The sequence below is a fragment of the Ranitomeya variabilis genome, chromosome 4 (genome assembly GCF_051348905.1).
Source record: "Ranitomeya variabilis isolate aRanVar5 chromosome 4, aRanVar5.hap1, whole genome shotgun sequence".
Classification (NCBI taxonomy): Eukaryota; Metazoa; Chordata; class Amphibia; order Anura; family Dendrobatidae; genus Ranitomeya; species Ranitomeya variabilis.
Window position 1 is genome coordinate 756,429,116 of NC_135235.1, and position 17,575 is coordinate 756,446,690.

At 48.4% G+C, this 17,575-nt stretch overlaps 1 protein-coding gene across 3 annotated transcripts in view; it reads right to left on the minus strand.

The window, feature by feature from the left end:
* LOC143766825 (uncharacterized) overlaps positions 1–16,597 on the minus strand; it is a 159,717-nt gene extending 143,120 nt beyond the window's left edge. For 2 of the 3 annotated variants that reach the window (XM_077254802.1, XM_077254801.1), the window contains exon 1: positions 16,343–16,416. Coding sequence is in view for 1 of the 3 variants with exons in the window: in XM_077254803.1 (XP_077110918.1) it covers positions 16,343–16,575 (233 nt within the window). In the remaining 2 variants the exon portion in view is untranslated. Of the gene's footprint in view, positions 1–16,342 lie in introns of all 3 variants that reach the window. The other variant, XM_077254803.1, reaches the window with a different exon arrangement.
* Positions 16,598–17,575: the final 978 nt, after the last annotated feature.

The window sequence follows — 17,575 nt, forward strand, 5'->3', positions numbered from 1 at the left end:
CTACGTCTGAGCCGGCATGATTCTCTTTGCTCGTGACCCTCTCATGTTTATTGAGGTAGGCACCATAGTGTTATGGACCACTACTGGTGTTATAGCAGGATCCATTTTATCTTGCTTGCCTCCATTTTGTGTCACAAAAGGTCATAAAAACAAGTTGTTATTCACTATTCTTCATTGTGCAGTTATTTGCTGATTGCTAAGAACTAATTGTAGCAGGGAATGTCCTTGGTAAAATAACGAATAATGTACTGTGTAAAAATATGTTTGCGAAACCATAGGGAGGCAAGGGAGTAATACACTCCGACGCTTAGCCCATATATGGAGGATCCGCCTCCGACACAAGAATGCATAAAAAGTGTGTGTAAGCTTAAGGGTATGTGCACACTTTGCGGGGTCCTCTGCGGGTTCTCCCGCAGCGGATTTGATAAATCTGCAGGGCAAAACCGCTGCGGTTATCCCTACAGATTTATCGCGGTTTGTTTTGCGGTTTCCGCTGCGGGTTTCCGCCTATACTATTGATGCTGCATATGCAGCAATATGCAGCATCAATAGTAATGTTAAAATAAAATAAAAAAAGTTATATACTCACCCTCTGACATCCCGATCTCCTCGGCGCTGCACGCGGCGGTCTGGTTCCAAAGATGATGTGTGAGAAGGACCCTTCGTGACGTCACGGTCATGTGACCGCGACGTCACCGCAGGTCCTGCTCGCACAGCAACCCTGACCGGACGGCCGCGTGCAGCGCTGAGAGGTGAGTATAACATTATTTTTTATTTTAATTCTTTTTTTTTTTTTACACACAAATATGGTTCCCAGGGCCTGGGGGAGAGTCTCCTCTCCTCCACCCCGGGTACCATCCACACATGATCCGCTTACTCTCCGCAACGTGGGCACAGCCCCATGCGAGAAGTAAGCGGATCAATGCATTCCTATGTGTGCAGAATCGCCGCAATTCTGCACAAAGAAGTGACAAGTGAATGTAAACCGCTGCGTTTCTGCGCGTTTTTTCCCGCAGCATGTGCACAGCGGATTGCGGTTTCCATAGGTTTACATGTAACTGTAAACGCAATGGAAACTGCTGCGGACCCGCAGCTACAGAAACGCTGCGGATCCGCGGTAAAACCCGCAACATGTGAACATGAAGAAGGTGATCTCGCACCGAAACGTGCGTAGGGGTGAGAGCGCGGTCGCACCGGTCCAGGACATATGGGTAAATATCTGTACTATTTGCTTTACTTTGGCACTTAGGTTACTACTTATTGGCTAGTACTTGTATTGGTTGTAGGTTTCGGCCAGTGTTTCCATTTGGCTGGTAGCAGCAGGTGTTGGTTACTATTTTATGTGATTAATCAGTTCATTGGTCCCTATTGTAGCCTGCCTTATACTTACCACTTACCAATCCTATATAGCGCCCTACCCTATACGTGTGCCCTAGTTTGGATATATTAAACACATGCAGTAGCCATATGTACAACAGGACCCCCATATGTATGGACTAGGTGCACCGTTTGCTCTCTTAGCCTTGGAGTTTTTGTCTTTTATCACTTCATAGATGCCATACTAGAATTGTATTGCTCACGGCTATGTGCACACTGTGTGCACAATATTGATTTTATGTGTGTATTTACTATGTAATAAAGTTTCTACTAATTTTGCAATTATTGGCATTTTGACTCTATTTTTCTCCGTTTCGCTAACATGTGAACATGGCCTAATAGAACTAGAGATATTTCAGATACAGCCCTGGTGTATTGTGTCTTATCTCTCCGGTGCTGTGACGTCATCTCTACCGTGGACTCATCAGAGAGTAGGTCGAGACCTGCAACAACGCTGGTACATTATGTCCAACAGGGCAGAGCCAGGATTTTAACCCCTGTCTCCCACATTGGATGCTGTGATTTTACTAAATACGGCACATGTATTGCCGGCTTCTATTATATCTTTTACCGAAAGTTATCGACATTTTCTGATCTTAAGAAAAATGCTCCTGTTATCGATCATGAATCCGAATGTACCATATTCGTGCTGAATTTATGTTTGGCGATTCGCTCATCTCTAATTATGGCCACCACAACGTGCTACACAAAATAAAAACCCCCACTCAGTATGGAGGCATTTACAGTCCACCACAACCCCAGTATAATGGCCCCTACCAGCCACACATTCAGTCTGAGAGTCCCAACAGCTCTTCTCTTAATTTGATGCCCCCACAATTCCTGATATTTGAAAAAAAAACACACACACTACTCAGACAACCCGGTTCCTGAGGTGCGCTGCTCTGGTCTGTGCGGTGTGAGTACTGAGGCTCCGTACTACAGGTGTGATGTAGTGACGTCATTGTGCCTGCAGTGCATGGAGTCTCAGACTCAGAAGTGAAGGCTGAATGGTGGATTCCACTCCCTGATTCACTAATCTATTCAGCGGTATCACCGTCATGGGAGTGTGGATATCACTGAAATTGTGATGATGGGAAGGAGAGGGTGACCAATACCACACCCCACCGAGCCCTGTCAATTCATAGGCATCATAGCAACCGAGTGGGCTACCTTTATGGATGATACACTCCTGCCTATCCAACTATCATATGGTAAATATCTCATAGATCCTGGGTTCATTAGTATTTGCACCAAGAATGAGGCTGAGTAGTTATTAATTGTCGGTGGTCGGAGGTAGTCAGTGAGGTGGATGGTACCATATTGTGCATGTAGGGGGCAGTACTGTGGGAACATTAGAAAGTGGGGGGATGGGAGCACTGTGGGAACACACTGTGTGTGAGGGGGATGCCAGTCCTGTGGAAATGCAACACCCCAGGTAACAGGTTGTTGCAGTGATGTTGCCTTCCTTTCGGGGAGGGCGATGTCATGTGTGGAGGCAAGGAGGATTCTCTTTACCAGGTAAGCACACGCATTCAACACATTTTGAATCCAGGCCAGGAGGGGGGAGCTCAGGACCCGGATTCAGGGGAGCTTCCCTCAAACATGAATATATATCCTGGTCTGGAGGAGGAGTTAGGCAGTCAGAGAGACACAGAAGGAGAAGAAAGTCGAGATAGCAGACATTGGAGCTGGCAGCCAGGATTGTGCTGTGGCTCCAGGGAAGAGAGAGAACCTAAAAGGTTGTTGCATGCAGTGGAGCATAGAGGAAAGGAGCGCAGGAGTAGAACAGGACTCAGAGGGGAACTGTGACCGGGCACCCTCAGAGCCAACGCACAGAAAATGGGTACCGGGAGCCTGAGGCTTTTGTGGGACTCTAAGACACGAAGCAGAACCGGAGGGCACTAGACTACACGTTAACTGCCTACACCAACCAAGCATGAGGTACAGCAGTACTCTAAGAGCTCGGGTTGTGGTAGAGACCCTATAAAAAGGCTCAAACTGCCCAGGACAGGAGAGAGAGGATTCCTTGCCAGCAAGCTACAAGCAGCAGGGACCTCGCCATCTTAGCACAAGTAGGAAAGGCTTATGGACCTCCCCTGGGAGAGGGATCACCTTTGCCTCCAAGCCGGCTGCCCCACACCACCACCCGTGCCTGGTATCCTGGACTGTGGCCTGCTAATAACAGTAAACCAGGTAAAGACTTTACAACTTGTGTCCTCCACTTATTCGTTGGCATACACCATCTTTGCCACACACCTTGGGAGCACCGTGGACCCTGCTTCACCTGTGGGGAGCATCACCATCATTGCTGTAACAACATCCCCCAGAGGACCCCTTTAAAGCAGAGCCGGTCACCCTGACCGAAAACCACAGGTAACGTCACGACAAACTTTATCATAATTCCCCTTTAAAGCAGGTTCCCCTTCTACAGAGAGTCCCAGGGCAACGGACCGGGTCGCAGCCACCGTGACATCCCCTTTAACAGCAACCGCCTGATGCAGAGTATCCCGCTGCCCTGTGTCTGTGGTTAGCCACTATTGTGGGAACAAAATACTAAGTTTGGAGGGATGATGGTACTGTGGGAACTTTATACTGTATGTGGGGGTATAGCGGTACTATGAGAACATTACACTGTGTGTGGGGGTATGGCGGTACTGTAGGAACATAATACTGTGTGTGGGGGTATGGCAGTACTGTGAGAACATTATACTGTGTGTGGTGGGATGGAGGTACTGTAGGAACATAATACTGTCTGTGGGGTATGGCGGTACTGTGATAACATTATAATGTGTGTGGGGTATGGCGGTACTATGAGAACATTATACTATGTGTGGGAGTATGGCGGTACTGTGAGAACATTATACTGTGTGTGGGGGTATGGGGGTACTAGGAGATTATACTGTGTGTGGGGGTATGGCGGTACTGTGAGAACATTATACTGTGTGTGGGGGTATGGGGGTACTAGGAGATTATACTGTGTGTGGGGGTATGGCGGTACTATGAGAACATTATACTATGTGTGGGAGCAGTGTCGGACTGGGGCACCGGGACACCGGAGAATCCTCCGGTGGGCCCCGCCCCCAGGCCCTGCCTGCCTCCTTCATTTGTCCCAGCCCAGGCTGCATGCATAGTGTGCTGACCGTGCAACAAGCGGTGCACACTTTATTGAATAGCCGGGGCCCGGCGCACAGGCTGTAAGGAAGAAATGATGTGATCCTGTGAAGAAGTGCAGCTGCGCGGCAGCTCCTTCTTCACATGACATCACATGAATCATCACCGCTCAGTGCCTGCTTGCAGTACTGGCTTCTGTCTGCTGCCGACGCCGACAATTGATAAGAGCGGCCCGTGCACAGCGTGCGAGTGTGTGCATGCCGACCTTTCAGCCAGCCAGCACAGTCAGAACAGAGGAACAGCTGGCTGACTGTGAGGCTGAGCTGAGAGAGGAGACAGAGACACACACACGGACACACCGCACGCACTGACCGCACACAACAGGCTCCTCAGGCCCGCCGCTCAGCAGACCCACCACCACCAGTCAGTCACCTGTTTCTTGTTGCATTCACATACCCATAGCATGAGACTCCGCCTCCTCTTCATCATCCAAACTGTGGACTATGGTTTTCTAATGCTGATTGGCTGACATGCAGCCAATCAGCATTAGTTTTCTTTGTGTGACCTCACAGCACACCTCAGACAATGAGCTGTGCTGTGATTGGTCAGCTGTCCTGCCCAAGCAGCACAGGCGCACTGCAATATGATATATCATATACATATAGTCGGAGTCGGAGAGGCTGGAGCTGAGGGTCCGGACATTTGATGATTAATGTAATGTGTTAGTGTAAGTAAAATATGCCTGCAGGCAGCCTGCAGCATAGTTCTACAGCCACTGAGACAGTTATGGGAGGCCCCCCTGCAATCTAAAGGTGACACAAGGTGGGGGTCCGGGCTCCCATAGAACATTTCTAATTTCCTGTGGTCCCCCTTCCCCACTGTCTCCTAATTTACTGTGGGGTCACCTCTCCCACCATTTCACCTCTGGGGAAGGGGCACACAGGGGCCCTCAAGAAATTAGGTGACAGTGGGGAAGGGGTCCTCAGGAAATCCGGTGACGTGACACAGTGAGTAAGGCAATATACTACGTGGCTGGGCAATATACTACGTGGCTCTGTGCTGTATACTACGTCACTGGGCAATATACTACATTACTGGGCAATATACTGCGTGGCTCTGCTGTATATACTACGTCACTGTGCAATATACTACATTACTGGGCAATATACTGCGTGGCTCTGCTGTATATACTACGTCACTGTGCAATATACTACATTACTGGGCAATATACTGCGTGGCTCTGCTGTATATACTACGTCACTGTGCAATATACTACGTCACTGGGCAATATACTATGTAGCTGGGCAATATACTACGTGGCTGCGCAATATACTACATAGCTGGGCAATATACTACATAGCTGGGCAATATACTACATAGCTGGGCAATATACTATGTAGCTGGGCAATATACTACGTGACTGGGCAATATACTACATAGCTGGGCAATATACTACATAGCTGGGCAATATACTACATAGCTGGGCAATACACTACGTGGCTGGGCAATATACTACGTGGCTGCACAATATACTACATGGCTGGGCAATATACTACGTGGCTGGGCAATATACTACATGGCTGGGCAATATACTACGTGGCTGGGCAATATACTACATGGCTGGGCAATACACTACGTGGCTGGGCAATATACTACGTGGCTGCACAATATACTACATGGCTGGGCAATATACTACGTGGCTGGGCAATATACTACATGGCTGCGCAATATACTACATAGCTGGGCAATATACTACATAGCTGGGCAATATACTACATAGCTGGGCAATATACTATGTAGCTGGGCAATATACTACGTGACTGGGCAATATACTACATAGCTGGGCAATATACTACATAGCTGGGCAATATACTACGTGGCTGGGCAATATACTACGTGGCTGCACAATATACTACATGGCTGGGCAATATACTACGTGGCTGGGCAATATACTACATAGCTGGGCAATATACTATGTGGCTGGGCAATATACTACGTGACTGGGCAATATACTACGTGACTGGGCAATATACTACGTGACTGGGCAATATACTACGTGGCTGGGCAATATACTACGTCACTGGGCAATATACTACGTGGCTGGCCAATATACTACGTCACTGGGCAATATACTACATGGCTGCGCAATATACTACGTGGCTGGGCAATATACTACGTGGACATACATATTCTAGAACACCGGATGCGTTAGAATCGGGCCACCATCTATTAGTACTAATAAAACGTTATCTAGCCCTGCAAAAAATAAGCTATCACACAGCTCCATCATCCGAAAAATAAAAACGTAACTGGTCTCATAAGGTGACACAAAATCTTTTTTTTTCTCAATGTTCTATGTTTTTTTTTTCACTACTCAAAAAATAAAAAAAATGGACGTTTGGTATTGCCGTCATCATACTGATGAGCCGAATGATATTGCAAGGTCATTTTTATCACAAAATGCTCAATTAAAAACAAAAATCCGATTTTTCTTTTTTTTTTTCACAATTTCACTGAACTTGGAACATGTTTCCCTTTTTCAAGTACACTATGTGTAAAAATCAATGGTGTCATTCAAAAGTCCAACTCACCCTGCCAAAAACAAGCCCTCATATGTCTAATATCAGACCTGGGAAAAGTGCGGCCCGCGAGCCACATCTGGCCCCTGGCTGTCTCAGTCCGTTCCACGGACCAAGACAGCCGTGGGGCTGGAAATCAGAGGTCCATGGGCCACACAGTGCCCGCCCGCTCGCTGTCTCTCCATCTGTGGCTCTGCGCTGCGCCGCTGACTCCTTTGGTGGAGGAGGAGCCTCCTGCCAATTCCTCCAACAATCAGCGTGTGAAACAGCTGATGCGAAGACGTCACTTTATTGCGTCAGCTGTGTACCCCGAAGAGTCAGCGCACTGGAGGCAGGGAGAGAAGCAGAGCGCCAGGGGACGGGACCGAGGTGAGTATGTTGTGTTCATTTTTTTTTCTCATGTGTATGGGCTATTTGGGTGGGCATGGGGAGGCTATGGGGGTGTGTCATGGTGCTGCATAAGGGGGTGACATGCTGCACATGGTGCTGTATATGGGGAGGTTATGGGGGCGACATGCTGCACATGGGGAGGCTATGGGGGTGGCATGCAGTGTATATGGGGAGGCTGTGTGGGGCTCATATGATATACAGAAGGGGCTGTGCTCATGTTCAAATGATATATAGGGGGATGTCAACATACTTAATTCTGCTCAATATTAGGTGATACAATTAATATTAATAAAATGATCAATAATATAATAATTATAATATATTGATATTACAATTGAGCAGAATTAATTTTGGCCTACTGGTTCGGCCCTCCGCAGCAGCCACGGTCTCATGTGGCCCCTTGGGAAAATTAATTGCCCACCCCTGGTCTATATGGACATAAAAATAAAAATGATGGCTCTTGGAAAAAAAAAGGAAGCACAAAACTAGAGCTCAAAGCTGGAAAATTTCCCCATCGTGAAAGGGTTAACAAAATTAATAAAGGGGATGGGGGAACTACAATACCCAGAGATAGTAGGAAAATTAGGATTATTTAGTCTAGAAAAAAGACGACTGAGGGACGATCTAATAACCATGTATAAGTATATAAGGGGACAATACAAATATCTCGCTGAGGATCTGTTTATACCAAGGAAGGTGACGGTCACAAGGGGGCATTCTTTGCGTCTGGAGGAGAGAAGGTTTTTCCACCAACATAGAAGAGGATGAAGAATGGCCCCACTATCTTTGTATGGGGAGGTATATGAGATGGTACAAAGATAGTGTGGCCATTCGTCATCAATGGAAACCTAAATGCCACTGGATATCTGAAATTGCTACATGATGATATGTTGCCCTCGTTATGCACTTTATATGGCACGTTCCCTGAGTTTTTCCAGCAAGATGTTGCACCACCCCATTATGGGTGTCAGGTCCGAGCATTCCTACATGAACAGTGTCCTGGAAAGTGGATTGGTTGTCGTGGGCCAGTTGAATGGCCACCAAGGACTCCAGACCTGGCTGACCCCCTTAAGGTACCTTCACACGAAACGACTTTGAAACGATATCGCTAGCGATCCGTGACGTTGCAGCGTCCTGGCTAGCGATATCGTTTAGTTTGACACGCAGCAGCGATCAGGATCCTGCTGTGATGTCGCTGGTCGCTGAATAAAGTTCAGAACTTTATTTGGTCGTCCGATCGCTGTGTATCGTTGTGTTTGAAAGCAAAAGCAACGATACCAGCGATGTTTTACACTGGTAACCAGGGTAAACATCGGGTTACCAAGCGCAGGGCCGCGCTTAGTAACCCGATGTTTACCCTGGTTACCAGCGTAAAAGTAAAAAAAACAAACAGTACATGCTCACCTGCGCGTCCCCCAGCGTCTGCTTCCTGACATTGACTGAGCGCCGGCCCTAAAGTGAAAGTGAAAGCACAGCGGTGACGTCACCGCTCTGCTGTTAGGGCCGGAGCTCAGTCAGTGTCAGGAAGCAGACGCTGGGGGACGCGCAGGTGAGTATGTAGTGTTTGTTTTTTTTACTTTTACGCTGGTAACCAGGGTAAACATCGGGTTACTAAGCGCGGCCCTGCGCTTAGCAACCCGATGTTTACCCTGGTTACCCGGGGACCTCGGCATCGTTGGTCGCTGGAGAGCGGTCTGTGTGACAGCTCTCCAGCGATCAAACAGTGACGCTGCAGCGATCGGCATCGCTGTCGCTATCGCTGCAGCGTCGCTTCGTGTGAAGGTACCTTTAGACTGTTATCTTTGGGGTCATCTAAAGGCAATTGTCTATGCTGTGAAGATACGAGATGTGCAGCATCTGAAACAACGGATACTGGAAGCCTGTGCTAGCATTTCCTCTGCGGTGTTGCTATCAGTGTGTCAAGAGTGGGAGAAAAGTTTGTCCCCTCCCATATACTAATGTGCCACGAACCGGAAGTTGATATCACCAACCATTCCCATTTTATTTATGTGTATCCATATAAATGGCCCGCCCTGTATAGGAAGCCTAATGTCATTATGTCAGGAGCTTAACCTGTATTTTGTTTTCTGCTCACTTCTATCTTTTTCTTGCCATAGTGAGCCGACACCAGACAATCTAATGGGCGAGTTCAATTTTGAGATCTCAGCCTCGGAATTGTGAGTAGTGCCCCTGTTTCCATTATTAATAATGATCATTCATGTTTTTATAGATGGGATGTCATTGTTTTCTTGATATTCACATTTAGGAACAGGGTTCTCTACATCTTCAATCATGTGAGGTTTAGGGTTCATTCACACGGCCATCAATTCTGTCATACAAAAGAACTGGTCCAACTCAAACTCTCCCCGCTCTGTCGCAGAGTTTAACTGTAATGGCACGCTGTGCACACCGATAGTTCAATGTAGTGTAGCTCCAGGTGGGCTCCACAGAGCGCGGGGCCCAGGCCAACAGCACCCTCTGACCCCTATCCTTAGTTATACTACTGCATGCACCTATAGACTTGTATGGGTACGTGTCATCCGAATATCAGATACACTTGCACCTTGCTGCCATAATTGCACATCTGCATTATCCCATAGTAGAACACTGGGCCTAGTGCTATCCGATACAACATCACATAGCTCTCGGCCATGTCATACGCTCGTGTGGGCGAACCCATAAAATATAGTTCCTGGTCTGTGCGGTGAGCTGCTTATTAGGCCTCATCTGCACTGACATGTTTTCGTCAGTAATTTGAAGAATAAATGTGAATTTTTCTATTATATTCTGTGTGGGTTCAGCTCTGAGTTTTTTCTTACAAATCCCAGTGCTGAATGGTGACCAAAATAAGAAAGTGTGAATGAGGCCGAACTCTGCATTAGTCTTGTGTCCTGCTCTGTCTTCTTTATGTCCATATCAGTACTGGAGCCAGTGCTGTAAAATGACATTCCATTCCACAGTGTTGGGTTCTGTACTGGTAATAGGAATCAAGGAGAGTTATAAGCCTGAGTCTGGAGGGCTGTGTGTATATATATATATATATATATATACTGTATACACACACACACACAGACGGAATACGCAGTGGAATATGGCCAGTGGGATATAGAGGACCTCCTGTGCTGTGCAGTATATAGAGGATGTGTCCTGTGCTGTACAGTATATAGAGGATGTGTCCTGTGCTGTGCAGTATATAGAGGATGTGTCCTGTGCTGTACAGTATATAGAGGATGTGTCCTGTGCTGTGCAGTATATAGAGGATGTGTCCTGTGCTGTGCAGTATATAGAGGATGTGTCCCATGTGGTGCAGTATATAGAGGATGTGTCCCGTGTGGTGCAGTATATAGAGGATGTGTCCCGTGTGGTGCAGTATATAGAGGATGTGTCCTGTGCTGTGCAGTATATAGAGGATGTGTCCCATGTGGTGTAGTGTATAGAGGTTAATAAACACTACGTCTGATATTACATCATTTTGCAACATAATTGGTATTATTTCTATATACTGTAACTGCAAGGTGGGCCCCAAGAATGATTTTTCTCTGGTGGGCCCAAGGTACTCCAGTCCGACGCTGTGTGGGAGTATGGCGGTACTGTGAGAACATTATACTGTGTGTGGGGGTATGGGGGTACTAGGAGATTATACTGTGTGTGGGGGTATGGCGGTACTGTAGGAACATTATACTGTGTGTGGGGGGGTGGCGGTACTATGAGAAGATTATACTGTGTGTGGTGGATGGAGGTACTGTAGGAACATTATACTGTGTGTGGGGGTATGGCGGTACTATGAGAAGATTATACTGTGTGTGGGGGTATGGCGGTACTGTGAGAACATTATACTGTGTGTGGAAGTATGGCGGTATGTTGTGAATTCCGTTCTCGGACTCCCTCCTGTGGTCATGAGTGGTACTTTGTTGAGTTCTGTTCATGGGCTCCCTCTGGTGGCTTTGAGTGATACGGCTGGTCTGTAGCTGGGCTCCAGCTGCCTCGTTTTCTGCTATGCTGGCTGCCTATTTAACTCCACCTGGACCTTTAATTCTTGCCAGCTGTCGTTGTATTCAGTATTGGTTCAGATCTCTCTGGGACTTCTCTTGTGACCTGTCTCCTCCAGGAGAAGCTAAGTTCATGCTAGTTCATTTTTGCTCATTGCTTTTGGAAAATGTTTCTTAGTATATGATGAGTTCAGTCCAGCTTGCTTATATGCCATCTCCTTGCTAGCTGGAAGCTCTGGGGTGCAGAGTTGCGCCCCTCACATCGTGAGTCGGTGTGAGGGTCTTTTTGTATTCTCTGCGTGGATAATTTTGTAGTATTTTGTACTGACCGCACAGTCCCCTTGCTATCTTCTGACTATTTAGTTATTAGCGGGCCTCATTTGCTAAAACCTGTTTTCATTTCTATGTTTGTGTTTTCCCCTTAACTCACCGTTATTATTTGTGGGGGGGCTGCCTTTACTTTGGGGAAATTTCTCTGAGGCAAGTGAGGCTTTGTTTCTCTCTAGGGGTAGCTACCGTGTTTCCCCGAAAATAAGCCACCCCCGATAATAAGCCGTAGTGGGGGGTAGAGAAGGGGCGGCTAATATAAGCCATACCCCGAAAATAAGCCGTAGTGGGAAACACGTGGAAAATATAAGCCATGGTACCTTTTGACTGCCTCGGTCCCCTCTGTCCTCTCTCTAATGGCCCCGAGTGCAGGGTTAACTTTCTGTGTGCGGGGGAGAGGGCGCCGAGGCATACTTACCTAGTCCCGGCGATCCTGACGCTCCCCCTCCCACGATCTCCGGGTGCCGCAGCCTCTTCCCCTGAGCGGTCACGTGGGACCGCTCATTAGAGAAATGAATAGGCTGCTCCACCTCCCATAGGGGCGGAGCCGCATAATTCATTTCTCTAATCAGCGGTGCCGGTGACTGCTGACAGAGGAAGAGGCTGCGGCACCGAAGACCAGCTGTCCGGGGGAAGGAGCGGGACGCCGGGAGCAGGTAAGTATGACATATTCACCTGTCCGCGTTCCACACGCCGGGCGTCGCGCCATCTTCCCGGCGTCTCTCCTCACTGACTGTGCAGGTCAGAGGGCGCGATGACGCATATAGTGTGCGCGGCGCCCTCTGCTTGATCAGTCAGTGCGGAGAGACGCCGGGACGGGACGCTGAGGAGCTGCAAGCAAGACAGGTGAGTATGTCATTTATTATTTTTATTGCAGCAGCAGCACAGCTATGGGGCAATAATGGACGGTGCAGAGCACTGTATGGCACAGCTATGGGGCAATAATAAACGGTGCAGAGCACTGTATGGCACAGCTATGGGGCAATAATGGTGCAGAGCACTGTATGGCACAGCTATGGGGCAATAATGGTGCAGAGCACTGTATGGCACTGCTACGGGGCAATAATGGTGCAGAGCACTATATGGCACAGCTATGGGGCAATAATGGTGCAGAGCACTGTATGGCACAGCTATGGGGCAATAATGGTGCAGAGCACTAACTTTTTGGTTAAAAAAAAAAAGTCGCCTTTTTTTTGGCTAATATAAGCCATACCCCGAAAATAGGCCATAGTGGGACTTTTGGGGGTAAAAAGAATATAAGACACTGGCTTATATTCGGGGAAACACGGTAGCTCTCAGGCTGTGAAGAGGCGTCTAGGCAGAGTCAGGAACGCTCCACGGCTGCTTATAGTGTGTGTTGATAGGATCAGGGTTGCGGTCAGTAACGTTCCCACATTCCCAGAGCTTGCTCGATATTTCTGGTTTATCTATCAGGTCATTTCAAGTGTTCCTAACCACCAGGTCCATAACAGCGGTACTATGAGATGATACTGTGTGTGTGGTGGGATGGAGGTACTGTAGGAACATTATACTGTGAGTGGGGGGTGGCGGTGCTATGATAAGATTATACTGTGTGGGGGTATGGCGGTACTATGAATATTATACTGTGTGTGGGGATATGGTGGTACTATGAGAACATTATACTGTGTGTGGGGGTATGGCGGTACTGTAGGAACATTATACTGTGTGTGGGGGTATGGCGGTACTATGAGAACATTATACTGTGTGTGGGGGTATGGCGGTACTGTGAGAACATTATACTGTGTGTGGGGGTATGGCGGTACTGTAGGAACATTATACTGTGTGTGGGGGTATGGCGGTACTGTAGGAACATTAATGTGTGTGGGGGTATGGCGGTACTATGAGAACATTATACTGTGTGGGGGTATGGCGGTACTATGAGAACATTATACTGTGTGTGGGGGTATGGCGGTACTATGAGAACATTATACTGTGTGTGGGGGTATGGCGGAATTGTAGGAACATTATACTGTGTGGGGGGGGGTATGGCAGTAGTGTGAAAATACCTTTTTTACGAGAGATGCCAGTACTGTGGAAACATTATACTGTGTGTGGGGGTATGGTGGTACTATGAGAACGTTATACTGTGTGGTGGGAGGGAGGTACTATGAGAACATTATACTGTGTGTGGGGGTATGGTGGTACTATGAGAACGTTATACTGTGTGGTGGGAGGGAGGTACTATGAGAACATTATACTGTGTGTGGTGGTATGGCGGTACTGTAGGAACATTATACTGTGTGGGGGGGGGGGTACGGCAGTAGTGTGAAAATACCTTTTTTACGAGAGATGCCAGTACTGTGGAAACATTATACTGTGTGTGGGGGTATGGTGGTACTATGAGAACGTTATACTGTATGGCGGTAATGTAGGAACATTATACTGTGTGTGGGGGTATGGCGGTACTATGAGAACATACTGTGTGGGGGTATGGCGGTACTATGAGAACATTATACTGTGTGTGGGGGTATGGCAGTACTATGAGAACATTATACTGTGTGGGGTTATGGCGGTACTATGAGAACATTATACTGTGTGTGGGTATGGCGGTACTATGAGAACATTATACTGTGTGGGGGTATGGCGGTACTATGAGAACATTATACTGTGTGGGGGTATGGCGGTACTATGAGAACATTATACTGTGTGGGGGTATAGCGGTACTATGAGAACATTATACTGTGTGGGGGTATGGCGGTACTATGAGAACATTATACTGTGTGTGGGGGTATGGCGGTACTATGAGAACATTATACTGTGTGTGGGGGTATGGCGGTACTATGAGAACATTATACTGTGTGTGGGGGTATGGCGGTACTATGAGAACATTATACTGTGTGTGGGGGTATGGCGGTACTATGAGAACATTATACTGTGCGTGGGGGATGGCGGTACTATGAGATTATACTGTGTGGGGGTATGGCGGTACTATGAGAACATTATACTGTGTGGGGGTATGGCGGTACTATGAGAACATTATACTGTGTGTGGGTATGGCGGTACTATGAGAACATTATACTGTGTGTGGGGGGTATGGCGGTACTATGAGAACATTATACTGTGTGGGGGGTATGGCGGTACTATGAGAACATTATACTGTTTGTGGGGGTATGGCAGTACTATGAGAACATTATACTGTGTGGGGGATGGCGGTACTATGAGAACATTATACTGTGTGTGGGTATGGCGGTACTATGATTACATTATACTGTGTGGGGGTATGGCGGTACTATGAGAACATTATACCGTGTGGGGGGGTATGGCGGTACTATGAGAACATTATACTGTGTGGGGGGTATGGCGGTACTATGAGAACATTATACTGTTTGTGGGGGTATGGCAGTACTATGAGAACATTATACTGTGTGGGGGTATGGCGGTACTATGAGAACATTATACTGTGTGTGGGGGTATGGCGGTACTATGAGAACATTATACTGTGTGGGGGTATGGCGGTACTATGAGAACATTATACCGTGTGGGGGGGTATGGCGGTACTATGAGAACATTATACTGTGTGTGGGGGTATGGCGGTACTATGAGAACATTATACCGTGTGGGGGGGTATGGCGGTACTATGAGAACATTATACTGTGTGTGGGGGTATGGCGGTACTATGAGAACATTATACTGTGTGGGGGTATGGCGGTACTATGAGAAGATTATACTGTGTGGGGGTATGGCGGTATTGTAGGAACATTATACTGTGTGGTGGTATGGCGGTACTATGAGAACATTACACTGTGTGTGGGGGTACGGCGGTACTATGAGAACATTATACTGTGTGGGGGGGTATGGCGGTACTATGAGAACATTATACTGTGTGTGGGGGTATGGCGGTACTATGAGAACATTATACTGTGTGTGGGGGTATGGCGGTACTATGAGAACATTATACTGTGTGTGGGGGTATGGCGGTAGTGTGAAAATCCCTTTTTTACGAGAGATGCCAGTACTGTGGAAACATTATACTGTGTGGGCGCCATCATATATATTCCATAAGGGGTGTAATAAGGAGAGTCATAAAAAAGACTCCTCCGGGCTGTGCTGCATTTGTACAGACTGCTATCTGCCGTCCAGACGGGACCATGTGACACCAATGGGAAGAGGGAGGGTTTCCGGAGGGAAGAGTCTAGAGGGTGCACCTGGTCAGGAGACCTTGATGGCGCAGTTACTGATATTATAAAGGCCGGAGCCCCAAAGGCAGAACAGATTTGGCGCCAACAAAGGAAAGGGGTGCGGGGAAGAATCTGAGGTACCAGCTCCTGGTAAAGTGCCCGAGGCAGCTGGGTGTGGGGCAGAACCTGCTTACAGGGCATAATGGGGGCATTACACTGTGTGGGGCCAAGAAAGGGGCCCTGTACTAGGAGAACACTCCGCTCCTCACTTCCTGTCCTCCATAGTTGGCTCGTATGTATCTATTACAGGAAACAGAACAACAACGTTATGGGTCTTATAAAGGGGCAACAACAACCCCAAAAGAGTCTCCTCCGTGCAGAAGGGGTTAATGTCCCCGGCTGCGCTCAGTACTGGGGAATCTCCACATACCTCCACCTGCAGAGCCGCACTCCACAGATATGGCTGCTAGAGGCCGAATGGTAGAGGCTGAATCCAAGTCGGCTAAAGGACCTCTGCCCATGTGACCGGAAGGGGCGGCGCCTCTTCCTCCATAAAACAGACAGAGCAGACACGAGGAAGCTGTGGATGTCAGGGCGGGATTTTGTGCAGGATTTTCCTCTTCCTCCATAGAGCAGAGCAGACAGGAGGAGGCTGTGTGTCATGGCTGGATTTCGAGGATTTTTGTGCAAGATTTGGGGTCATTCTCTAAAGTCACAGATCAGGTAAGTGGGAGTCTGCCTGGGGAGAATGGGGTGATGTTGCTTGCATGGGGCTGCCTGGGGAGAATGGGGTGGTGATGCTTGCATGGGGCTGCCTGGGGAGAATGGGGGGGGGGTGGTGCTTGCATGGGGTTGCCTGGGGAGAATGGGGGGGGTGGTGCTTGCATGGGGCTGCCTGGGGAGAATGGGGGGGGGGGTGCTTGCATGGGGCTGCCTGGGGAGAATGGGGGGGGGGTGCTTGCATGGGGCTGCCTAGGGAGAATGGGGGGGGGTGGTGCTTGCATGGGGCTGCCTGGGGAGAATGGGGGGTGGTGCTTGCATGGGGCTGCATGTGCATGCTGGACGGGGGTCCGCCTGGGGAGAAGGGAGAGATGTTGTTTGCATGGGACTGCGTGCTGGAGGGGCCTGCCTGGGGAAGGGTGACTGCATGCTGGGGGTCTCAGTGGGAAGGGGGTCATGTTCCTTGCTAGTGGTGCTGGGTGTCTGTTGGGAAGGGGGTCATGTTGCATGCGTGGGGTATCTGCGTGCAGGGGGGTCTACCTGCAGAATGGGGCTGATGTTACTCGCATGGGTCTGTGGTGTGGGGGGCTGATGTCACGTGCTGTGCAGGTCAATGTGTGTGATGTCACTTGCGGTGGGGGGTGCAGGGAAGTACAGTGCTGTGTGTGGGGGCGAACAGGGGAGGGGATGAATGATGATGGAGATCTGAGGGATTTATATTGGCATGAGAATCTCTGCCTGATGGTGAGGAGTCGGTCCTGTTAATAATATTATTATTATTGGGGACACATGCTGTCAGGTTGATGACTGACCTATGACCTCTGGGAGCGAAACAAGTTTACACCAATGTCTCCAGATCCCTGGCTTTATTCTCCCCTCGCACGCTGTGCTGCTCAGTATTAGCCCGGTGGCCACTGGTGTCAGCCACTACTTGTATCCAGTT